At 46.3% G+C, this 26169-nt stretch overlaps 1 protein-coding gene across 1 annotated transcript in view; it reads left to right on the top strand.

The window, feature by feature from the left end:
* The first annotated feature begins 16318 nt into the window (after window positions 1-16318).
* LOC143928081 (coagulation factor XIII B chain-like) overlaps window positions 16319-26169 on the top strand; it is a 96643-nt gene continuing 86792 nt past the window's right edge. The window contains exon 1 of the mRNA XM_077452696.1: window positions 16319-16613. Within this exon, the coding sequence (XP_077308822.1) occupies window positions 16526-16613 (88 nt within the window). The 5' untranslated portion in view covers window positions 16319-16525. The remainder of the gene's footprint in view (window positions 16614-26169) is intronic.

Below are 26169 nucleotides of genomic sequence, written 5' to 3'. Positions count from 1 at the left end.
TCCGTGCAGCCTTGTGTGTGTGTCCAGCCTACCTGTGTCCCGAGCCTCCGTCCCGAGCCTCCTCCGTCCCGAGCCTCCTCCGTCCCGTGCCTCCTCCGTCCCGTGCCTCCTCCGTCCCGTGCCTCCTCCGTCCCGTGCCTCCTCCGTCCCGTGCCTCCTCCGTCCCGTGTCGTGCCGATGGATCGCCGCTCTTCTCGGCGGCCATTCTACAATTCAAAAGCCGCGCCTCCGCCTCCGCCTGTGATAGGCGGAACACTCAATTTCCCAGCAGCCTGTGTTCCGCCTATCACGGACATCCTCTCATCGTCGTCCGTAGTATGAGAATGAGCGGATGTCCATGATAGGCGGAACACTGACTGCTGGGAAATTCAGTGTTCCGCCTATCACAGGCGGAGGAGGAGAAGGAGGCGCGGCTTTTGAATTTTAATGTCCGCCGTCTGTCTGCTCGATACGCTGATCGAGCAGTCAGACAGCGGTGACTCGAGTATAAGCCGAGGGGGCACTTTCAGCCTCAAAAAAGAGGCTGAAAATCTCGGCTTATACTCGAGTATATACGGTAAATGCTTGCTTCTTGATACATTGTTCCTGCAAGGGCTAACATTTTAATCTACAGTATGTTTGGTCTAAAGTTTCTTCCTGTTAAAATGCAGAGTAGTATATTTTTCATAACAAACACTTTTCTGACAAACATGACTTCCCCTTTTCCTTGAAGGAAGGAAATATTAATACTATCTACTATCTACTATGAAAACAGATATTATGGGCTCTGTCATTTCTTGTTACAACAAATAAGGACCTCAGCAAGAGCCACGCAGCATACATACAAGAAAAGATTTGTAAACCCCTCAGAAGTGACTGGTTTGCTGTTGGAATTTCCCCAAATTCTCCTTGTAAAAATAGAAAAACGCAAGCTGCTTAAACTAAAAACATGTAGTTCAGATTCCTTGGCTGGCCTTGTTTTTTTTTATATTTCTGGATAACTGAGATAGAGCAAAGAAAGGGAGCTGTGAGATGCTGCGGAATGTTGAACAATAATGGGAGTATTCCCTTTATTCTGCAGCTATTTCTTAGAAAGGTCCCTTAGCAATATCTTTGTGAATGAACAGCACTGGGACAACATGAGCAATGTTCCAGGCCAGGCAAGCCTCAGTCTCTGTGCAACAGGGGGGATAACAACAGCAGAAGTCACCCTGATCCCCCAGGACTATACTCTTGGGTACTTGAATACCTCCCTCAGAACCAGGCAGACAGTTATTTAGAGATCTCTCTAGACTGGACCCTAGATGAAATCCTCTAGCTTGAGGTCTCTCGGAAAGTAGGATCCTCAACCACAGCTTAGCTGGGGCCTTGCTGAGCTCTTGATGAATGTGATGGGATGCCTGAGAGGGCAACAGCTCTCCAGGCTGGGTGCTTTTCCTACTGGACAAAAACACAGATTTTTTTTATGTGCTTTGCAACCATCTACTGGGCAAACCTCCTCACGAATTCACTGAAAACCCCATAAATATTCAAACTGCTCATTAGCCCTTGTACACAAGGTCGGAGATTCCGTCGGAATGTGTCCGATCGGAGCGTTTTGTCGGATATTCCGACTGTGTGTGTGGTATGCATCGGACTGTTTCTGTCGGAATATCCGTTGGACCAAATTTTCCAACTTGCCGGAAATATTTTCCGACAAACTGCTCCGATCGGACATACTCCGATCATGTGTAGAGAATTCTGATCGGACAAAGTGCCACGCATGCTCAGATCAAATTCCTACATCAAAGCTATTGGCTACTAGCCCGAACGTAGTCCCATTGCGTCATCACGTTCTGAAAGATCGGATTTTCCGACAACTTTGTCCGACCGTGTGTATGCAACAGTTTTGGACAAGATCCGTCGGACAAAATCCGACAGACAAAATTCGACGGATTTCGTTGTCCGAATGTCCGACCGTGTGTACAAGGGCTTACTCTGATCCACTCCTCTGTTCTGAAGCTTTCCAGAAAGCAGAGAGAAGCAATCAAGCCTACAGCCTAGACCCCGATCTACATTTTCTTGACAGCCTAGCTTCTAACTAGGAGGGCGCCACACATGCTAAAAACTTTACTTATTTATGTCTTTTGTGAACACACAGTGGGGCTGATTTACTGAAACCTGAAGAGTGCAAAATCTGGTGCAGCTATGCATGGTAGCCACCAGCTTCTAACCTCAGCTTGTTCAATTTTGACAAAAAACTGATTTCTATGCAGAACTGTGCACCAGATTTTGCACTTCCAAGTTTTAGTAAATAAACCCCAGTGCACACATTTATTGTCCATGTTGAAAACATTTGTGAACACTTGCATTTAGCAATAAATTGAACATATTTTTGCAGAAGTAACATTTACCACAAAATACCTGTGGCTGCTAAAGCGAACAGTGGTTGGCAGACATGCCAGACCATTGTTTTATACAAAAATGTTTATGATTGTTGCTATTTCTGCCATTTCTTGCATGTCTATCTGTCTTTAAGATGATGTTATGCAGAGCAAATAGATACATAACATGTCATGCTTTAAAATTACAAACGCTTGTGAAAAGGTGCCAAACTATGGTACTTAAAAATATCCTCTACTGAATGGGTCGGATCTTTTTATTTAAACATGCTAGTTGCAGTCAGAGGTTTATTACAAATTTACATATGTTTTGGTGTGTCTTGGCTGGGGGGGACATGATTTTACGCCTCCCCCTACCTGATGGTTAAGGTTTCTCCATACCCACGTGGTGGGAACTTAACCACAATTGATGATTTTGAGATGATAGATGGTACTAGGGGCAGAGAATACTTTTCTCTTTGGCCCATCAGGGCCCTGAGTGGGCTCCCCTCTAAACTTTTCTCTTTTTTTTTTCCTTGCCTGTTCTTACCTATTTTCTTTTTCAGAAAGTCTCCATGAGCTCTCCATCTTTACAACATCGACCAAGGTCCACAACTCACATGAGTTGGGATCTCACGTGCAGTCTAGACGATTCTCTGAGGTGAGTGACAGAATATCAGGTGAGATTCCTTCCCCTCTGCTCGATGGCTAATGACTCTATTCCCCCTTCTCCACTGTGCATTGCGTCACAAAATGCGTAGGGGATTAATTCCCTGATAAAACGAGGACAATTTTTACAATCTATGCATTCCCAAAACATGGACATCGTCCTACTTCAGGAAACATATTCCCAATTTGGTATAACCCCTCTTTTCTGCATGCTAAATGTCCCACTTTCTTTCTTTCAAATGCGGAAGGAAAATCCAAGGGAGTGGCAAGCCTAATATCTACCAACTGCAAATCTACACTTCAACTAGAACACCTAGAACACAAAGACTAGGAGGGCAGATTTATTCTCATAAAAGTCACCATAGATGATCAATTGTACTTTATTTCGTACTATACGCCCAATCAGGGACAGGCAGCTTTTTTCCAATCGATGCTTAAAACGCTAGCTCTCATGGTGTGACGGACCGTGATATATGGGGGTGACTCCAATACTGCCTTGGACCAAAGTCTAGACAAATCCAGACCCCCTGGATCCCAGCTGATCAGACCCCCAAACGGAGACTAAAAATAGCCAAGCTGCTTCACCTACATGGTTTAGTAGATGCTTGAAGGGAAATGAATCCAACTAGGAGAGATTACACACACTTCTCGTGCCTGCACCAATCCTATGCTAGGATTGACCACATTTTCATTTCCACTGCCAACATCCCTGCCATAGTTAAATCAGCAATAAGGGACACAGTGTGTTCAGACCACTCTATAGTCACGCTCACCCTAAAAAGAGGCTATAATTGCCCTAATCTCCTCCAATGGAGACTTAACAAATCTATACCCAGTGACACGGTCAAGGTTTTGGAAATAGAAAAAAACATAAAAGAATATTTCCTTCTCAACAGAGGTGAGGGGTGTCAGCTCAAACTCTATGGGCAGCACACAAGGCCACCATTCAGGGTAAAATAATCCAAATCTCCTCTAAAATTAAAAGAGAATGAATGCCAGACATCGAAGGACTAGAAAAAGAATTCAAAAACCTGAAAAGCCTCCTTAAACAAACAGGTTGAAGCCTAAATCTGTCTCTCACAGCCAAGGCCGAAAAGGGCATCAGATGGAGTGTAGCAAAATGTTATCACCACAGAGACCAAATAGGTTCCATGTTAGCAGCTAAACTTACCCCTTAGGCTAGACAATGCTTCCTACCTAAAATACACATCCCTGATGAGACACGCACTCTAAATTCACAACCCATCATGGAAAATTTCCATGCATACTACGATAAATTATACAGCGAGGGGAACAAAGACAAGACCCATCAGAACTCACTCCTGGATTCACTCCAAATCCCTAAATTAGAATCCCTGACACCAAAAAAACTGGAAGCTCCGATATCAGTGGAAGACATAATCTAGGTTATTAAGAACCTCAAACAGGGCTCTGCTCCTGGGCCGGACGGCTTTTCCACGGCATATTATAAAACGTTTGTGGAGACCCTAGCACCACACCTAGCGAATGTCTTAAATTCTAAAACTTCAGAGGCCCCGCTAGAAAGACAGCTTTCATTTCCGTCATACCCGAACTAAACAAAGACCCGGGGAGGTGGGAGACTATAGGCCCGTTTCTTTAATCAACAACGACATGAAGATCTTGACCAAGATCCTAGCGGATTGCATGGCATCCTTCATTGGTCTGTACATTCATAAAGACCAGGTGGGATTCATCTCAGGCTGACAAGGTCCAGACCAAATTAGAAGGGTGATAGACATTATCTAATAATCCAAAAACAATCTGGACAATATTTTATAATCCAAATGGGCAGGGAAGGGCAGACGAGAGAGCCTGCTACTTTCGCTTGACCTACAAATAAGCCTTTGATTCAGTCTCTTGGCTCTACCTATTCAACATTTTGCACTGCTGAGGTTTTGGTCAGAAATTCATGGGTCTTATGGGGGCCCTCTACTTCCAAGCAGAAGCATGAGTCCGACTACAGGGATATCAAAAAATATTTTAAGCAACAGACAGTATGAATTCATGAAAGACAGAAGTTGTCAAACAAACCTGATTTCTTTTTATGAGGAGGTAAGTAAAACCTTGGACAGAGGGGTGGCAGTGGACGTGGTGTAATTGGATTTTGAAAAAGTGTTTGACACAGTTTCCCACACATGGCTCATATGTAAGGTAAAGTCTACAGGCTTGGAAATATTTGTTTGTAAATGGATAGAAAACTGGCTAAAAGACCGAATTCAGAGAGTAGTGGTTAATGATTCTTACTCTGAATGGTCTAAGGTTATCAATGGTGTATCCCAAGGTTCAGTGCTGGGACCCTTACTTTTTAATACCTTTATAAATACTATTGGTTCAGGGATTAAAAGTAACTTGTCTGTCTTTGCAGATGACACCAAGCTATGCAGTGGAATAAAGTCCTCGCAGGATGTCTCCTACATAAAAACCAACCTCAATGAAGGTTTAATGTTGAGAAATGTAAAGTTATGCACTTGGGGGCTAAGAATATGCATGCATTATACATACTAGGGGAAGTACAACTAGGGGAATCAATGGTGGAGAAGGATCTGGGGGTTTTGGTAGATCATAAGTTCAATAATAGCGTGCAATGCCAAGCTGAGGTTTCCAAAGCGAGCAAAGTCCTTTCTTGTATTAAGAGAGACATCAAACTCCAGAGAGAGAGATATTATTTTGCCCCTGTACAAATCATTAGTAAGACCTCATCGGGACTATGCAGTTCAGTCTTGGGCACCAGTTCTCAAAAAGGATATTGGGAAACTGGAGAAAGTGCAGGGAAAGGCAACCAAACTGATAAAAAGCATGGAGGAGCTCAACTATGAGGAAAGATTAGAGGAACTGAATTTAATCACTCTTGAGAAGAGGGGATTAAGGTAGATAAATATATAAGGGGTCCATATAGTGAACTTGGTATTGAGTTATTCACTTTACGATCAATAATGAGGACAAGGGGGCACTCTTTACATCTAGAGGAAAAGAGATTTCATCTCCAAATACAGAAAGGTTTCTTCACAGTAAGAGCTGTGAAAATGTGGAATACACTACCTCAAGAGGTGGTTCTGGCCAGCTCAGTAGATTGCTTTAAGAAAGGCCTGGATTCTTTCCTAAATGTTCACAATATAACTGGGTACTAACATTTATAGGTAAAGTTGATCCAGGGAAAATCCAATTGCCTCTCTGGGATCAGAAGGTTTTTTTTTCCCCTGCTGAAGCAAATTGGATCCTACTTTTCTGTTTTTTTTCTCACTTTACTCTGGATCAACTGTCGGTATTGGATTGGGCATATGGGATTGTATGATATTTTTTATTTTATTTTTTTTGGTCGAACTAGATGTCTTTTTTCAACCTAGCTTACTATGTAACTATCTAACTATAAGTGCAGTGATAAGCAGTGTTAAATGTACAGCATATTGTATATAGTGCACGGTGCACAAGTGTACAAGGCACAGAATGCAGAGCTTAGGAGTATATATGGCACAGAGCATGGGGGACAAGAGTGCATAAGGCTGTCAGGACCTGGATAACCTGCTGGTGACACTGTGGTTCCCCTCGGGTGGAGATTTGTAATTCCAATAGGTGTCTTCCAACAGCCAGCAGATCCTAGTAATTAGTTTCCAGGTTGGCTGCTGTAAGGGTATTTAGTCCTCCTATACTAAGGGCCTCTTACTGCAGTGTTTTACCGCTGCCAGATTCTGTTTGCATAGATTCTACTTTTGCTTCTGTACCTTGTTCCCTGTAACCTGCTGCCTTGTGCCTGCCCCCCCCCCCCTTGTTCCTGATCCCAATTTTGATTTGTTTTTCCCATCTGCTCCATGCACCTCCAGTTTTCCTCTACTTTTTGATGTTCCCCATTTTGCATTTTTTTTTATATATAGTCAATTGTTAGACTTTTTGTTTTTAGTTTGATTAGTTAGGTATTCTGTCACTGGGTTTTTGGTTCACTTACATTTTCATGTTTGCTGTGTGCTAGTGTTTGGAAGGATTTTGTTTTGCTGTAAATACATTTCACTTTAAGCATACACAGTCTAGTCCCTGTTTCCTGAGTGTAGCCACTCAGATCTGGCCATCTCTGCTGCTGAAGGCAAAAAGTACAGGGATCAGGAGTACATAACATGTAGAGCACAGGGCTCAGGAGTGTGTAATGCACAGAGGGATTGAGAGTGAATATTACATGGAAACCAGGGGTTGGGATTGGGCATCACATGAAATGCATGGGAACAGAAGTGAAAAACGCACAGACATGGGTGCCTTCGGCATGGAGCACAGGGCTCAGGAGAGCATTATGCCCCGTACACACGAGAGGGATTAAGTCTGACAGACCTCCAAAGGAGTTCCGACGGAGTTCCGACGGAGTTCTGGCGGACTTTTCGACCGAACGGACTTGACCACACACCATCACACCAAACTCCGACGGAGTCGAACGTGATGACGTACGACTGGATTCGACGTAGGAAGTTCATAGACAGTAGCCAATAGCTGCCCTAGCGTCGGTTTTAGTCCGTCGGAGTAGCACACACACGAGCGAATTTTTCGAAGGGGACCGGGTCCGGCGGAGTTCCGTCGGGAAAATTTGAAGCATGCTTCATTTCTAAAGTCTGTCAGACTTTAGCGAAGCTAAAGTCCGTTGCAGCCCACACACGATCGGATAGTCTGACGGACTCAGTCCATCGGAGTTTGGATGTCGAAAAGTCCGCTCGTGTGTACGGGGCATAAGACACAAAGTGTAGGGATTGAGAGTGTGTATTGCATGGAACCCATGGGATAAAAGTGGACATCACAGGAAATGCATGGTTTAGAAGTGCAAAATGCACAGACTGCAGGGGAAATGGGTGCATTAGGCATGGAGCGCAGGGCTTGGGAGTGCATAATGGACAGAGTGCAGGGCTAAGAAATGTGCATAAAAGACAGGGACCTGGGGTTTTGATTGGGTATCATATTGAGTTCAGGGGTAAGGAGTGCTTAATGCATAGAACGCAGGGATCAGATGCACAAAATGCAAAGACTATAGGGGTAAGAAGTGTGTAAGGCTCAGACCAGAGGGATCAGGAGAGCATAGGGCACAGATCACAGGGGTCTGGAGTTCATAACATAGAGAGCAGAGTTCAAGAGTGTGTGTCACGTACCTGGTTGGAGAGCCCAACAGTGCAGGGAGCGGCGCCTCGTAAACCTCCGGCTCGAGAGCCCCTGGAGATGGAGACAGGGATTCCAGAGTTCGGAGGGCACAAGTGCCAAGCCGGGTTGCAGCAACGGAGATCCACCACCAGCTGGTGCAGAAGGTCAGGCAGAGGACGGAATGCAGTAGACAACGGGCACAGCAGGAACAGGTAACTGACTGGAACGGCAGGTGCAGCCGGCGCTGGAAGCCGGGTAGGAACAGCAGGAGCGGCTGGCACTGGCAACCGGGCAGGGATGGCAGGAACAGCTGGCACTGGCAGTCAGGCAGGAACAGCAGGATTAGCAGGTGCTGAAGCTCAGGTGGGTGCAGCAGGCGTGGTCAGAGGCGAGCCGGGTCGGTAACTAGCGGGCAGCAGAGGTACACAGCAGAAGGCAGAAACGTGGTCAGTCAGGCAGAGGGTCGGAGGCAGGCAGCAATCAAACAAGGTCAAGAACAGGCCGGGTACAGTATCAGGAACAAGCAGGAACTGGTAGCAGAAGTCACAGGAACGCTGTAGACAGGACAGCACGGGAGAACAGGAGCAGATTACCTAAATAGCTTGTTGGGCGCCAAGAACGGTCGCACGGTGAGTTTGCGTGCCCCCGCCGGTAACCGTGCTCCCGTTTGTGACCCCGCGTACGCCCGTTCGGTTCATCGCGCACCCGTGTGCGCTCATTCGTGTCAACGCGCACCCGCGTGTGCCTGTTAGGGACTACGTGCACTCGCGTGCGTTCGTTCGCGCCAGCCCGCGTCCGAGGACACCGACGAGCTTCTTGTACAGGAAACCTGCGGGTGAGTTTTCTATGTACGATCGGGATGGTCGATCGATCGTGACATTGCCCCCCCCAAGGGGCAGCCTCCGGATGCCCAACCATGCCATTTTATCCGGATGAGACCTCTTGAAGGCAAGGATTAGTCTCTTCGCATGCAGGTTGGATTCCGGTTCCCAGGAATTTTCCTCAGGGCCATACCCCTTCCACTTGACCAGGAATTGAGTCCGATTCTGTCTTCTCTTGCAGTCCAGGATGGATTCGACCTCGTACTCCAATTCTCCATTGATCATCACAGGTTCCGGGGGGTTGGCACTCCGATCGGCAAAGGGGTCCGGGACAGTAGGCTTAAGTAACGAAGCGTGAAAGACCGGGTGGATCCGAAACGACTCCGGGAGTTTCAATTCAAAAGCCACGTCGTTCAGCTTCCTTACAATAGGGAATGGACCCACAAACTTCGGGCCCAGCTTCTTGGATGGGCAAGCTAATTTCAGATTTAAAGTGGACAGCCAGACCTGGTCCCCGACCTGGAGATTGAGCTCCCCTCTTCTCTTCCTATCAAAGACCTCTTTGTTGTGTTCCTGAGTTTTAGCCAGAGTCTCTTGTAGGATCTTATTGTTGGTCTTGAAAAAATTAAGGTCTTCCTGTACCGCCGGTACTGAGCATTCAGGGAGATTACTGGGTAGAAAAAGCGGGTGGAAGCCAAAGTTTGCAAAAAACGGGGACTGTTTTGTGGCGGAATGGATGGAGTTGTTATATGCAAACTCTGCTAATGGCAAGAGCGATGCCCAGTCATCCTGGGAGAAGGAAGAGAAGCAACGCAGATATTGCTCTAGCGTTTGGTTGGTTCTCTCAGTCTGGCCATTGGTCTGCGGGTGATAGGCCGAAGAAAGGCGAAGCTCAATTTTCAGGGCCCCACAGAGTGCTTTCCAAAACCTGGACGTGAACTGCACCCCCCTATCTGAAGTAATGTCGGCAGGGATACCGTGGAGCCTTACCACTTCTCTAATAAAAGTCTTAGCCATCTCCGCGGCCGAAGGGGTCCCCTTCATAGGCAGAAAGTGGGCCATTTTAGTAAGCCTATCTACCACCACAAAGATTGTGGAGAAATCCTCAGAAGGAGGCAATTCCACGATGAAGTCCATGGATATCATCTTCCAAGGTCTATCCGGGATGGGCAGTGGTCTCAGGAGGCCCCAGGCCTTTGATTTGCTACCTTTATTCCGGATACATATGGTGCATGCCTCCACGTATTCCCTGCAGTGCCTCTTCATCTGTGGCCACCAAAACGTGCGTTGAAGCAAGTCCGTGGTTTTGAGAACCCCAAAGTGGCCGGCCAGTGGATGGTCGTGGCAGGAGCTGAGAACTGCAACACGTACTTCTTGGGGAACGTAGATCCTGTCCTGATGCCAAAAAAGACCATCTCTGAAGGTTAAAGACATGTCAGGTGGGAGAACCGGATCGCTGGAGGCTTGCTTAATTCGGGAAAGTAGGTCCTCCTGAAGCAAGAGAAAGTTTCCTGGAGGAAGGATAGTATCAGGAGTAGGGAGCTCCACTGGTTCACTGTACATTCGAGAGAGGGCATCGGGTTTAACATTCTTCGATCCCGGACGGTACGTGATGTGAAACACGAATCTAGAAAAGAAGAGTGCCCACCGGGCCTGTCTTGGTTTCAGTCTCTTGGCCGATTTAAGATATTCTAGATTTTTGTGATCAGTATAGACCAGGATCGGATGGGAAGCGCCCTCGAGAAGGTAGCGCCATTCTTCCAGTGTCGCCTTGATTGCCAGCAGTTCACGGTCGCCAACATCGTAGTTCCGCTCCGCCTCCGAAAGCTTGCGGGAAAAGAAGGCGACCGGATGCAAAAGTGACTTAGGCCCCTGTCTCTGGGAGAGCACTGCCCCAACCGCAATTTCCGAGGCATCCACCTCCAGGATATAAGGCAGGGTTGAATCAGGGTGTCTTAAGATTGAGGCAGATACGAACAGGTCCTTTAGGGTCTTGAAGGCTTCTTGTGCCTTAGAAGTCCATTGAAATTTTTGACCCTGTTTGGTCAGCTCGGTGATGGGGGAAATGATGGAGGAAAATCCTTTGATGAATTTCCTGTAGAAATTAGCAAATCCTACAAACCGTTGGACCCCTTTCCTGTCAGAGGGAGCGGGCCAGTCTAGGATAGCTGAGATCTTCTGGGGATCCATCTCTATTCCTTTCACTGAAATAATTAGACCAAGGAATTGAATACTTTGCTGTTCAAAAACACACTTCTCCGGTTTGGCGTACAGACCATGAAGACGGAGTCGGGCTAGGACACTTTTCACATGTTCCCGATGCTCGGCTAGGGAGGAAGAAAAGATTAAGATATCATCTAAATATACTATCACAAACAGGTCAAGGTAATCTCTGAAAACATCATTTACAAAATGTTGGAATGTAGCAGGAGTATTACATAGTCCAAAGGGCATAACCAAATATTCGTAGTGCCCAAAACGAGTACGAAAGGCCGTCTTCCATTCATCGCCCTTACGAATGCGGACGAGGTTGTAGGCATCCCGAAGGTCTAGTTTGGAGAATACCTCGGCCGACCCCAGTCTCTGAAATAGTTCGGGCACTAACGGTAGGGGATAACGATTCTTTATCGTGACCTTGTTAAGTGCCCGATAATCCACACATGGGCGCAGGGAATGGTCCTTCTTCTGGACGAAGAAGATTCCTGCACCTGCCGGGGAGGTGGATGCCCGGATAAAACCCTTCTTCAAATTATCATCCAGGTAGGCTTTCAGGGTTCCCAGCTCAGTCTCAGATAAGGGGAAAATCCTTCCGAAGGGAATCTCTGCCCCCGGGAGCAATTCGATAGGGCAGTCATATGGTCTGTGAGGGGGTAAAGTCTCAGCGCCCTTTTTGCTAAACACATCCAAAAAGTTGTGATAAACCTTGGGCACAGCCTGTCGGATCTCGGTGTCCGTTTCTAAGCAAAGCAGCGCAGAAGAATCCGTGTTGGCGACTGGGAGACAGTGCTGACGGCAGTAGGCAGATGGAAACTCAATTCCTCCAGTGGACCAATTAATGAGAGGGTTGTGGGCCTTCAACCAGGGCATGCCAAGGATAACGGGAAAAAGTGGGGACTTAATAATGTCCAGACACAGAAGCTCCTGGTGGGTTCCGGCAATGGTGGCAAAAAGAGGGGACGTCTCCTGGGTCACTGGTCCGGACTTAAGGGTGGAACCATCGGCCAAGTAAATTGAAAGTCCTTTTACCCTAGGCCGGAGAGGAATGTTGTTCTTTAAGGCAAAAGACAAGTCCATAAAGCCGCTGCAGGCCCCAGAATCAATAATTGCGTTGATGCTGATAGTCCTTCCTGAGAGCTGCAAAAGAAGAGGAACAGCCAGATGAGAGATGTTACTAGGCAAGGTAGAAGGGGAAGCAGGAGGTATGAGAAGGCACTTACGCGATTTGGCAGGGCAAGTGCGAACATAATGTCCCGGTTCTCCACAGTAGAGACAAAGATTGCCGGCTCTTCGGCGTTGGCGCTCCTCAGGCGTCAAAGATGGGTGAAGTAGTCCCAGTTGCATGGGTTCTGAAGAATCCGGAGAGGGTGGAACAGGAGCAGAAGGGACCGGAGGGTTGGAACTAGGAACCCGTGGCAACATCCAGACAGGGCGAGAGGTAGAAGAAGAACGCTCTAGGCGACGTTCTCTTAGGTGCCTATCGATCTGGACTGAGAGGTCAATGAGCGCTTCGAGGGTTTCAGGGATACCCACGCGAGCCAGTTCATCTTTTAGTGATTCCGAGGGCTGCTTCAGCGGTGGCAGCAAGCTGGGGGTCCTCGTGCAACCGAGACATCGCTTGGAAAAAGGCGTTTAGAGAGTCCAGAGAGGGATCCTTCCGTTCCAGAAGACGATGTGCCCAGGCCTGAGGTTCGTTGGTCAGTAGAGAAATGACGAACCCCACTTTTGTTGCCTCGAGAGAAAAAGTCCGGGGTTGTAGAGCGAAGAAGAGCTCGCAGGAGTTTCGAAAGGCCCTGAACTTGTTTCGGTTGCCAGAGAAGCGGTCTGGAGTAGGGACCCTTGGTTCAGGCGGCATCATTACCACTGAAGGTGGAGCTGAGGGTCCGGGGGCGGCTGGAGTTGAGGCAGACAGAGCCTGGACCTGTTCTTCCAGACGGCCGTAGCCTTCCTGCAAGTTCTTCACGGCCTGGGTAAGGCCGGCTAGATGGCGGCAAAGCTCGTCCATTGGGGAGGCTCCCTGCGTGGGCTCGGACATGGCTGTCCTGTACTGTCACGTACCTGGTTGGAGAGCCCAACAGTGCAGGGAGCGGCGCCTCGTAAACCTTCAGCTCGAGAGCCCCTGGAGATGGAGACAGGGATTCCAGAGTTCGGAGGGCACAAGTGCCAAGCCGGGTTGCAGCAACGGAGATCCACCACCAGCTGGTGCAGAAGGTCAGGCAGATGACGGAATGCAGTAGACAACGGGCACAGCAGGAACAGGTAACTGACTGGAACGGCAGGTGCAGCCGGCGCTGGAAGCCGGGTAGGAACAGCAGGAGCGGCTGGCACTGGCAACCGGGCAGGGATGGCAGGAACAGCTGGCACTGGCAGTCAGGCAGGAACAGCAGGATTAGCAGGTGCTGAAGCTCAGGTGGGTGCAGCAGGCGTGGTCAGAGGCGAGCCGGGTCGGTAACTAGCGGGCAGCAGAGGTACACAGCAGAAGGCAGAAACATGGTCAGTCAGGCAGAGGGTCGGAGGCAGGCAGCAATCAAACAAGGTCAAGAACAGGCCGGGTACAGTATCAGGAACAAGCAGGAACTGGTAGCAGAAGTCACAGGAACGCTGTAGACAGGACAGCACGGGAGAACAGGAGCAGATTACCTAAATAGCCTGTTGGGCGCCAAGAACGGTCGCACGGCGAGTTTGTGTGCCCCCGCCGGTAACCGTGCTCCCGTTCGTGACCCCGCGTACCCGCGTACGCCCGTTCGGTTCATCGCGCACCCACGTGCGCTCATTCGTGTCAACGCGCACCCGCGTGCGCCTGTTAGGGACTACGTGCACTCGCGTGTGTTCGTTCGCGCCAGCCCGCGTCCGAGGACACCGACGAGCTTCTTGTACAGGAAACCTGCGGGTGAGTTTTCTATGTACGATCGGGACGGTCGATCGATCGTGACAGTGTGTAACGCACAGAGCACAAGGGTCAAGAGTGCATAACATACAGAACACAAGGTTCAGAAGTGTGTAAGGCACAGGTTGCAGGGTTCAGTGGGGCAAAATGCAGAATGCAGGTGTCAGGAATACATAACATGCAGGCTGTACACAGTACAATGTCCCCTACTTGTACAGATCCCCCCAAATCCCTTCAATACAGATTCCTCCACCTCAATTCTTTCAAGTACAGATCCTCCATCCCCTTGGTACATACCCTACTTCCCTTATATTTCTAACTAGCACGGACATCTTTTTCCCCCCTCAATACAGACCATAAGTCACGGGGACAGTTTCTGGCAGCTTAAAAGGCAGAAGGTAAGCTGTGCGAGAACATGAGGACTACCATGAGGGTATGGTCTTTTTTGATGTATGGGTCAGTGTCTTTATCAAGAAAGTATATGCTAATGCAATGCAAAAGATAAGCAAATATGGTACTGACTGTCTGAAGAGAAAGAATGAAAGCATGCTGTCAGTAGTCATACTATGATAAGTAAAGGATACCATGGGTACCACTTACACACACTTACACATACTGAGCAATCATTGGCTTAACATAAAAAAACTTTGAGGTAAGGTCTACAAAATTAAGTATTCATATTGCAATCTTTTTTGACTCTATACCGAGCTACACATGTGTTTCTGCAATAAACAGCAATCAAAAGTCTGCCTGCATTCAATTGTTTTATGTTTAGTTCCATTTTAAAGATATAAGTGTTAGGGTACAGGTTATAGAGGACTAATGAGTAACAATAGAAGCTACAAATCAATACATTCAGCAACACAATCATTAAAAAAATACTTGTTTTACTATTAAAAACAGTAATTTGGCTTCAGTCAAGTGGCAGTGTCTAGGGATGAAAAGTATATCTTAAAGGAATGATGTCATAAATCTGTTGAAACCACAAGGAAAGCATTCCGATTCCTATCCATCATTAACTGGGAGTGTTTTTGGATCCCCAGAGAGCAGTAAAACCATATAGGCGAGTCTTATCATTTTCTACTTTATCTAATACAAACATGACAAGTTTATGGTTTGACACTTTAGAGTGTTTATTTATAAAAAAAAAATGCATAGCAGTTTGCCCTATGCAAATGGGCCACAAAAAAAATAAAATCTTCTTGAATTATTTCCTGTATTGTTTGGGTGTTTTTCTTCAATTTAGTGGAAAATACTATATGTGTCCACTAGATGGCACTAAGTATCAAAAGAAATTTTGAATGACACTTGACATGGAAATTTATAGCTAGGCAACTTTACACACTTAAACCATCTAGTGGCCAAAGGGTGATAGTTTTAAATTTTAAAGTTCACCTTTTATAACATGTTGTTTGTTACACCCATATTTAGAGTATAACATGTAATGCATTGGCCCCTGCACCCACTGATTCTCCATTCTCAAAACAAATGGGGGTCTTCTCCCTTGCTGTTACAATCTAAAAAAAAAACATGGCCATGCGTGGCTCCGCCCAGCTGGCCATGTCATCCGTTTACAATGTTCTGTGAATGGGTAAACTAAAAGTTCCATCAACCTTTGCGGCTGTTGGCTTGTGGTTCTCAATGAACTACCAGAATGCCGCTGATTGTTTTAGGTAGTTTATTAATGTTCCTGTCAGAGTGTAACTGCCTGCCTTTATTGGAGGTTCGGGAAAAATTGCATTCACTTTTATTTTTTTGTAAAGGTGAATTTATCCTTTAAATCAATCACATTCAACCAACACAGGAGATAGCATAATAATATTCATTTTCTTGCCCCATTTCCACAGAACAAATGTACGTTTACTTTCAGTGGGTGAATTGCTATGCACATTTGTTTTAAATAAACCCTTAGGAGTTGAATAGATTAGGAATTCAGTACTAGAGTCAAATAAAGAGTTAGGAATAAATGACATGTTGGACATTTTGTCTCTCTGTGTACATTTTGGCATAGTTCCCTGTGCTGAGAAGCACGTTCCTGAGAAACCAGGTTTTATTAACTTATTTTATTTATATTGAGGCAAGAAAACGTAACTTATTTAAATTTTGAAACAAAGGCAAATTACGGTAAAGCATAGTAACTCCTGGCAACTTGTAAGAACTTGTTTATGAATTCTGGTTGGTATTGGCTATCCATTACCCTTAGCAATTTGACCCTGAAGTCAAGGTTTTTTTTTTCTTTGTTCAATGCGCTGGTTAAACGAAAATTTACCCAGCTAGCTTTAGACTATTTAAATGAATAAGCTTTACGGGTACTTGTGCAACACAGCCGTGTAGTTGCAGTTGCTGCAAAAGAAAACTTGGCTTGAGAATCACAGATAATATTTGTGAGCAGGAAACATCAGTCAGGGAAGGATATGAACTCCTCGCAAAACATCCATTATTAACCTTTTTGTACTGGAAGAAGAATGATCTCTCTGGGACAACATATCTTCCTTATTTCTCTGTTTATCACATCATTCCCAGGAACAAATTTTGCACAGGAAAATAAACAAGGTAAAACTGTTTTTAAATTAATTTTAATCTTTCATTTTTTTTATTTTATTTTTTTATGAATGACAGTCTATAATCTAGAACCAGGAAGAAAGGTGTACAGCAAGCAGAAACAGTTACGACTAGATTAACAATTTCTTAAACCATTTTTCTACAACATGTTTATAAATTTAAAAAAAATGGAATATAAGGTTAAAAATTTAGGTTAAAATTTCATTTTGTTGTTCCCAGTAGGGGTATCGGAGCCAGAAGGGCAGCACCATTTCTTAGGAATTGATTAAAATAAATACAATTGTATATCTCCTATGTATGGGAAATTCATATCCATATTTATCAGTGAAGGTCAATGTACATTCCCAAATAATTGTGTATCACATGATGTAATACTGTGTAACTCTCTAATCGGGAATTTTGTATTTGTCAATGTTTTGACTGTCGAATGTTTAATAAAAACCATTTGAAAAAAAAAAAAAATTTATCTTGTTCTTTAAAAACAAACAAAATATGGCCTATTTCTGAACACAGCTGTCAAGCACTGAATGGATATGACTGTGGGTTTGGGGTTATTTTCCAATATTCTCTGCTGCAGGGTTTGTATTGAATGGCCTGACCTGTTATTTAATATTCAAATTCAGTATTTACTCTACGTGCTGACAGCTTTTATACTTTTATATTGTTAGTAAAAGGGATAAAAAAGATTTATTTTACAATATTCTCTGCTGCAGGGTTTGTATTGAATGGCCTGACCTGTTATTTAATATTCAAATTCTGTTTTTACTCTACGCGCTGACAGCTTTTATATTTTTATATTGTTAGTAAAAGGGATAAAAATAATTTATTTTACAATATTTTCACTTACCTTATAAAATTTAAGAGTTTAATTTGCGGTTTGTTGAAAAAAAAAAATTACATTTGCCAAATATACAGTTGCTAATGTGAAAGTGTTGTAATATATATTTGGTCCACGTAAGATGCATTAAATAAGAATTGTTTTTTCTACACTTTCTTGTTCATTGATTTTATTGTGCATCAGGGATAGGTGACAACAGAGCATGTGCAACTAATATGTAGATAGGAATAGGGACCCTGGCGCTACCTCAAGAGTGTATATATTATAGGGTACACCCTTATTGTATAAGGTGATCTGAGGTCTATCTGCTATATTGGTCCTATATCCCGTGGAGAACAGAAGAAAAACCACAGAATACTCTACAATGTAAAAACATACAAAAAAAACAGACTATATAGTCCAGAACACCTGAAAAAAGATTCTCTGTGCTTATATGTAGCTTAGGTGTATAATAACAAACACAGGGTATAATCCAACCAACCCCCTATTATCTATATACACCTGCTAGATCTATGAGGGTACTATGTGGTAGGGATAGTGTAAATTGGTAAGGTATATCACATCATTGATACATAATTAGACATAACCAAGCATTAAAAATAAAAATAAAAATAAGAGGGCAATAATTGACTTATATAGCTCACTGTAACTTCCCACTTCCCAAAAATAGGGGGTTGGTTGGATTATACCCTGTGTTTGTTATTATACACCTAAGCTACATATAAGCACAGAGATTCTTTTTCAGGTGTTCTGGACTATATAGTCTGGTTTTTGTATGTTTTTACATTGTAGAGTATTCTGTGGTTTTTCTTCCGTTCTCCACGTGATATAGGACCAATATAGCAGATAGACCTCAGATCACCTTATACAATAAGGGTGTACCCTATAATATATACACTCTTGAGGTAGCGCCAGGGTCCCTATTCCTATCTACATATTAGTTGCAAATTCACTGCCTCCAAGGGGGTTGAGAATCAGGGGGATGGCAGCAACCTATTAGATTAATACCTCAGCACGACTTCTTTTATCTATATTTGTAACAGAGCATGTGCATTTGGTAGTACAAAGCATTACCGTACATCATCAACTTGTGTATAAAGTGAAAAAAAATGGTACGCCGTACATTCAACAGAACATATGTGATGCTTTGTGCACATGCAAGATTTAACAGGCTAGGAGAATGTGAGGAAGTGGAGAAGACATACAGGAGTAGTGTGATCCCGAAGGGCCATTGTGAGAGAGGGAACAAGCAGAGCATTTGGTAATGGGTAGGGATGAGCCGAACACCCCCCGGTTCGGTTCGCACCAGAACTTTCGAACGGACCCCAAATTCGTACGAACGTTAGAACCCCATTGAAGTCTATGGGACTCAAACGTTTGAAATTAAAAGTGCTAATTTTAACGGCTAATATGCAAGATACTGTCCTAAAAAGGGTTTGGGGACCTGGCTCCTGCCCCAGGGGACATGGGTCAATGCAAAAAAAAGTTTTAAAATCGGCCGTTTTGGCGGGAGCACTGATTTTAATGACGATTAAAGTGGGAAAAAAAGTGAAATATTCCTTTAAATATGGTGCCTGGGGGGTGTCTGTAGTATGCCTGTGAAGTGCCACGTGTTTCCCGTGTTTAGAACAGTCCCTGCACAAAATGACATTTAACGGAAATAACGTCATTTAAAGCTGCTTGCGGTTTTAATGTTATATCTGGTTCCTGCAATATGGTTGAAAATCATTCAGAAAAATGGCATGGGTAGCCCTCCCTGCCCATTACCAGCCCCTTTGGGTCTTGCACGCATATTAAGGGGAACCCCGTACCCATATTAAAAAAAGGAAATGTGTGTGGCCCCCAGGCCCTATATACTCAGAACAGCAGTATAGAGGCGGTGCAAACAAGACAGGGACTGTGTAGGTTTGTTGTGTTAATTTGAATCTGTTTGTAATTTTCAACTGGTACATTTTTAAAGTGTAGCTCCAGTCAAAAAACAAATTTTTAAGCTTTTTGGAAAACATAGGGAAGGGTTATCACCCCTGTATAATTTGTTTTGTCGTCCATCTTTTTTCATCTCACTTGCTGTTGTCTCCTTCCGTTTGCAAGTAGGAGATGTTTGTAAGTTGGATGTTTGAAAGTAGGGGCCTGCCCTATATGATCTGCAGAAATGGCGGAACAAGGTGTTGGTTTTGCCACAACATTGTAAGCCCTCAAAGTGACTCTTGGTGGGCGCTGGAGCGCCCTGCTGTGAACGATTATATCAAGAATTGTAATTACATGCCATTGTTGAACAGTGGTAGAAAAATTGACCTTTGGTGGTTGTGGTGCTGGTGCCACAACACTATAAGTCCTCACAGTTACTCTGGGTGGGCACAGGAATGGGCCCTCCTGTGAAATATTATATCAAGAATTGTAATTACATGTCCCTGTTAAACAGGGGCAGAAAAATTGGGCCTTAGGCACTGGTGCTGGTGCCACGACACTGCAACCTCTCCCATATACTCTAGTTTTATTGCAGGAATTAGCCCTGCTGCAAAGCATTGCATCAAAAATTGTAATTAAACGCCCCTGTTAAACAGGGGCAGAAAAATTGGGCTTTAGGCACTGGTGCTGGTGCCACGACACTGCAACCTCTCCCATATACTCTAGTTTTATTGCAGGAATTAGCCCTGCTGCAAAGCATTGCATCAAAAATTGTAATTAAACGCGCCTGTTAAACAGGGGCAGAAAAATTGGGCCTTAGGCACTGGTGCTGGTGCCACTACACTGCAACCTCTCCCATATACTCTTGTTTTATTGCAGGAATTAGCCCTGCTGCAAAGCATTGCATCAAAAATTGTACTTAAACGCCCCTGTTAAACAGGGGCAGACAAATTGGGCCTTAGGCACTGGTGCTGGTGCCACGACACTGCAACCTCTCCCATATACTCTAGTTTTATTGCAGGAATTAGCCCTGCTGCAAAGCATTGCATCAAAAATTGTAATTAAACGCCCCTGTTAAACAGGGGCAGAAAAATTGGGCTGATGGCACTGGTGCTGGTGCCACGACACTGCAACCTCTCCCATATACTCTAGTTTTATTGCAGGAATTAGCCCTGCTGCAAAGCATTGCATCAAAAATTGTAATTAAACGCCCCTGTTAAACAGGGGCAGAAAAATTGGGCCTTAGGCACTGGTGCTGGTGCCACGACACTGCAACCTCTCCCATATACTCTTGTTTTATTGCAGGAATTAGCCCTGCTGCAAAGCATTGCATCAAAAATTGTAATTAAACGCCCCTGTTAAACAGAGGCAGAAAAATTGGGCTGATGGCATCATCCAGAAACAGAAATGTTCTTCCAACATATCATCGGAGGAGGAAGAGGATAGACAATCAACATAACAGGACAGTCACTCAGCATCAGCATAGGCAGTCTTGAAGGGATGTGATATTTAAAAAAAAAATGATTCGGTTACATCAGCTTCAGGTGCTTGGTAGCTGTGGGTGATCCAAGACTGATTCATCTTGATGAAGGTCAGTCGATCAACTGATTCGGTAGACAGCCGCACCCTGTGATCGGTAACAAAGCCACCAGCAGCACTGAAGGTGCGTTCCGAAAGAACGCTGGATGCAGGACAGGCCAGTAGCTCAATTGCATACTGTGCAAGCTCTGGCCAGTGATCCATCCTCAAGACCCAGTAAGCCAGAGGATTTTCGGTGGGAAAGGTGTCCAAGTCTGACCTTGCCCCTAGGTATTCCTGCACCATGTAAATCAGACGCTGTCGATGGTTGCTGGAACCGATCATACCTTGGGGCTGCGGACTAAAAAATTGTCTGAAAGCATCAGTCAGACGGCCACCTTCTCCACCGCTCCTTCTGACCGATGCCTCAGCAACACGTTGTCCAGGACCAGGAGTTTGTAACCTCCCAGTCTCTGGGAACACGTTGCACAGACCTTTCTGCAAGGCCTCCCGGAGATGTCTCATCCTCTGCTCCCTCTGCGATGGCAAGATAAGGTCGGCAACCTTACCCTTGTACCGTGGATCAAGGAGAGTGGCCAGCCAGTAATGGTCCCTCTCCTTGATCCAAAGAATACGAGGATCCTTCCACAGGCTTTGCAGGATCAGGGAGGCCATGCAGCGTAGGTTAGCTGAGGCATTCGGTCCGGAGTCCTCTGGGTCACTAAGGACAACATGATCCGCAGCTACCTCCTCCCAGCCACGTACAAGTCCATGTGTTTCTTGGGACTGTAAATCATCCCTACAAGACTGCTGCTGCTGATGCTGAGTGCCAGCCTCCACCTCCATGCTGACACAATCATCCTCCTCCTCCTCCTCATCCTCTTCCTGTGTGATGGGTGGCACAGCAGGAACACTGTCTGGATAAAGGGGGCCTTGAGAGGCAAGGAAGTCCTCCTCTTCCTGCCTCTGTTCTGCCTCAAGTGCCCTGTCCATTATTCCACGCAGCGTATGCTCCAAGAGGTGGACAAGAGGTACAGTGTCACTGATGCATGCACTGTCACTGCTCACCATCCTTGTGGCCTCCTCAAACGGTGACAGGACAGTGCATGCATCCCTGATCATGCCCCACTGGCGTGGTGAGAAAAAAACAAGCTCCCCTGACCCTGTCCTGGTGCCGTATTCGCACAGGTACTCATTGATGGCCCTCTGCTGCGTGTGGAGCCGCTGCAGCATGGCCAACGTTGAGTTCCACCTGGTGGGCATGTCACATATAAGGCGGTTCTTGGGCAGGTTCAACTCCTTTTGGAGCTCAGCCAGCCGAGCACAGGCATTAAATGATCGGCGGAAATGCACACAGACTTTCCTGGCCTGCTTCAGGACATCCTGTAAGCCGGGGTACCTGCCCAAGAACCGCTGCACCACCAGGTTAAGGACGTGAGCTACACAGGGCACATGGGTCAGTTGTCCCTGTCGGAGGGAGGAGAGGAGGTTGGTGCCATTGTCGCAAACCACCATTCCTGGCTTAAGCTGGCGTGGCGTCAACCACCTCTCGGCCTGCCCCTGCAGAGCTGACAAAACATCCGCCCCAGTGTGGCTCCTGTCCCCCAAACAAACCAGCGCAAGCACGGCATGGCATCGTTTTGCCTGCGTACTTGCGTAGCCCCTGGAACGCCTACGGAGCACCGCTGGTTCTGAGGACAGAGCACTGGAAGAGGCCATGGAGGAAGAAGAAGAGGAGGGGGTGGAGGAGAGAGGTGTGTCACAACCAATAGTAGCATTTTGGAGGCGTGGTGGCGGAACAACCTCCAACACTACTACACCTTGTCCTGCATCCTTCCCAGCTGCCAGAAGAGTGACCCAATGGGCCGTGAAAGACAGGTAACGTCCCTGTCCATGCCTGCTGGACCATGAGTCAGCGGTAATATGCAACTTACCGCTGACCGCCCTGTCCAGCGAGGCAAGGACATTGCCTTCCACATGCCGGTAGAGAGCCGGAATCGCCTTCCGTGAGAAAAAGTGGCGTTTGGGGACCTGCCACTGAGGAACCGCACATTGTACAAACTCACGGAAGGGGGCCGAGTCTACCAACTGAAAAGGCAGCAGTTGAAGTGCTAGCAATTTAGCCAAGCTAGCATTCAACCGCTGGGCATGTGGATGGCTGGGAGTAAACTTCTTTCGCCGGTCCAGCAGCTGGGGCAGGGACATTTGCCTGCTATAATCGGACGTGGGTGTACTGCTAGCAGAGTGCCCGGAAACACTTGGCTGTGACACACCTAATTCTACACCTTCATTTCTCTCAGAGCAGGTTTCAGAGAGGACTGAAGGTCTAGTGGGGTTGGAGATGCCAGCTGATGAGGAGCAAGGAGAGGGCTGCTTTGTTCTTTGGTGTGGGTCTTTGAGGTACGCTTGCCAACGAGCTGCATGGCAGGTCAACATATGTCTGGTCAAGCATGTGGTGCCCAAGCGGCTGATGTTTTGGCCACGCGAGATACGCTTGAGACATATGTTGCAAATAGCAGCGGTGCAATCTGATGCACTCGTCTCAAAAAAGGCCCACACCAAAGAACTTTTAGAATAACGTGCAGAGGCAACGCCCTGCACAGGCGGAGCTCTGCGGTGTGATTCAGTCGGTGTGCTGCCCCTAAGCTGGCCCCCGGAGGGCATCCTGCCTCGTTGGACATGTGCCTCCTCCTCCTCCTCTCTCCTACCAGGCACCCACGTGGAGTCAGTGCCCTCATCATCCCCTCCCTCTTCATCGCTGTAGCAAACCTGGCAGTATGCTGCAGCTTGTGGAACATGACTGCCAGATTGCTGTCCTTCTTGAGCATCCCCTCTCTCTGCATTCACGCTACTGCCTTCCTCTAGCTGAGTGTCATCATCAGAGGCTACAAAACACTGGGCATCCTCCTGGAGCATGTACCCAACACTGTGCTCAAAGAGTTCAGGAGACTCCTCAGGAGGACGTGGTGGGTCTAGGGAAGGAGTCACTGATGATGACATTGAGAGGAGGGAAGACGATGCGTTGGCAGCTGCTTTGCTAGTACCCTGAGACTGGGTGAGAGAGGATGAGGAGGATGAAGAGGGCTTGGTCATCCACTCTACCAAGTCGTTGGCATGTTGCGGCTCAACATGTCCAGCTGCCGAAAAGAAGGACAAGCATGTCCCATGGCCACGTGCTGATGACAATGCACCGCGTCGACGACCAGCACTGTTGTCTCTAGACACAGAGCCTGCTTGCCCTCTTTTATCGGCTCACGCCTGTCTGCCTCTCCTTGCTGGCCTTCCAGACATGGTAATGGCCTGAAGGGAGTTGGGTAAAAAAGCAGTTGGGTAGTGTATATTGTGCTAGAGGCACACAACACCCACTAACTCCTGCAGATGCCTTTATTATAGAACACCAGAGATAAAGGGGTATATACAGATGTATACTGTGCTGTGCTGGAGGCACACACAACTTCCAATAACTCCTGCAGATGGCAAGTGGGCTCAAATAGAGAAGAGCTATGTAGGTGGATATAGCGGTATGTACTGGGTACAGAGCACGCAGACAGCACGCACAAGCTCCTAACACTACTGACTGCAAGCTCTATTATAAAAGATAGATCACTAGCTATATAGGTGAGGTGAATATAGCGGTGTATACTGCGGTCAGGGCACGCAGACAACAACCACTACACAACAGCAAGATCGAAAATCGTCCGAAAACGATCGGTGTGTACTGTGTTGAAGGTACACAGAACACCCACTAACTCCTGCAGATGCCTTTATTATAGAACACCAGAGATAAAGGGGTATATACAGATATATACTGTGCTGTGCTGGAGGCACACACAACTTCCAATAACTCCTGCAGATGGCAAGTGGGCTCAAATAGAGAAGAGCTATGTAGGTGGATATAGCGGTATGTACTGGGTACAGAGCACGCAGACAGCACGCACAAGCTCCTAACACTACTGACTGCAAGCTCTATTATAAATGATAGATCACTAGCTATATAGGTGAGGTGAATATAGCGGTGTATACTGCGGTCAGGGCACGCAAACAACAACCACTACACAACAGCAAGATCGAAAATCGTCCGAAAACGATCGGTGTGTACTATGTTGAAGGTACACAGAACACCCACTAACTCCTGCAGATGCCTTTATTATAGAACACCAGAGATAAAGGGGTATATACAGATGTAAACTGTGCTGTGCTGGAGGCACACACAACTTCCAATAACTCCTGCAGATGGCAAGTGGGCTCAAATAGAGAAGAGCTATGTAGGTGGATATAGCGGTATGTACTGGGTACAGAGCACGCAGACAGCACGCACAAGCTCCTAACACTACTGACTGCAAGCTCTATTATAAAAGATAGATCACTAGCTATATAGGTGAGGTGAATATAGCGGTGTATACTGCGGTCAGGGCATGCAGACAACAACCACTACACAACAGCAAGATCGAAAATCGTCCGAAAACGATTGGTGTGTACTGTGTTGAAGGTACACAGAACACCCACTGCTTCAGACGCCAACACACTACACAAGGCCGCTGCGCTGGCGGCGGCCTTATATAGTGTGGGGCGTGCACTACACAGCCTGAGCTATGATTGGCCACAGGCATCCTGCCTGTGGCCAATCATGGCTCTCCTCACTGCTGGCGCTGCGATTGGCCAAGCATGTGGGGTCACAGTGCATGCTTGGCCAATCATGAGCCAGCAATGCACTGCGCCATCACAGTGCATTGTGGGCCATGAGCGCCACACGAATTTGGCGCGAATGGACCAAAACGTTCGGACTTCGCCGAACGGGCGAACAGCCGATGTTCGAGTCGAACGTATGTTCGACTCGAACACGAAGCTCATCCCTAGTAATGGGATATATGCAAGGATGCACAAGTGTGTGTTTTAGGACTCCCTTGTCAAAGCAGTGGTAGTGATGGTGGTGAGGGGCTAAGGGTTGTATGTATACATTTCTCTGTATATTTTAGATGACTTCTTACTGTATATATTTGTACTAATATGAAGTAGTGTGTCAAGCAGGATATACTGTCACATTCTTCACTGGCAAATTAAAGCAAATATATACCTTGACCTATTATCATACTCTAACCTCACTATATCAATAACATAACGATGCATTGGCATGGGTCAGAAAACATTTACATCTTCAACACCTTGTGTACTTTTAATTCCTCTTTTTTTTCGTAGAGACAGCGGACTGTTTGCTCGCTATTGCTTAAAGTAAAGGTATAACCCTGCTTGTTACCATTGTGTCATATGCAGTTACCGTAAATA

This window comes from Lithobates pipiens, unplaced genomic scaffold, assembly GCF_037356315.1.
Source record: "Lithobates pipiens isolate NorthernLeopardFrog02 unplaced genomic scaffold, aLitPip1_a1.2 Scaffold_23, whole genome shotgun sequence".
Classification (NCBI taxonomy): Eukaryota; Metazoa; Chordata; class Amphibia; order Anura; family Ranidae; genus Lithobates; species Lithobates pipiens.
Note: the sequence above shows the minus strand (reverse complement) of the source record. Positions and strands in the feature narration are given on the sequence as shown.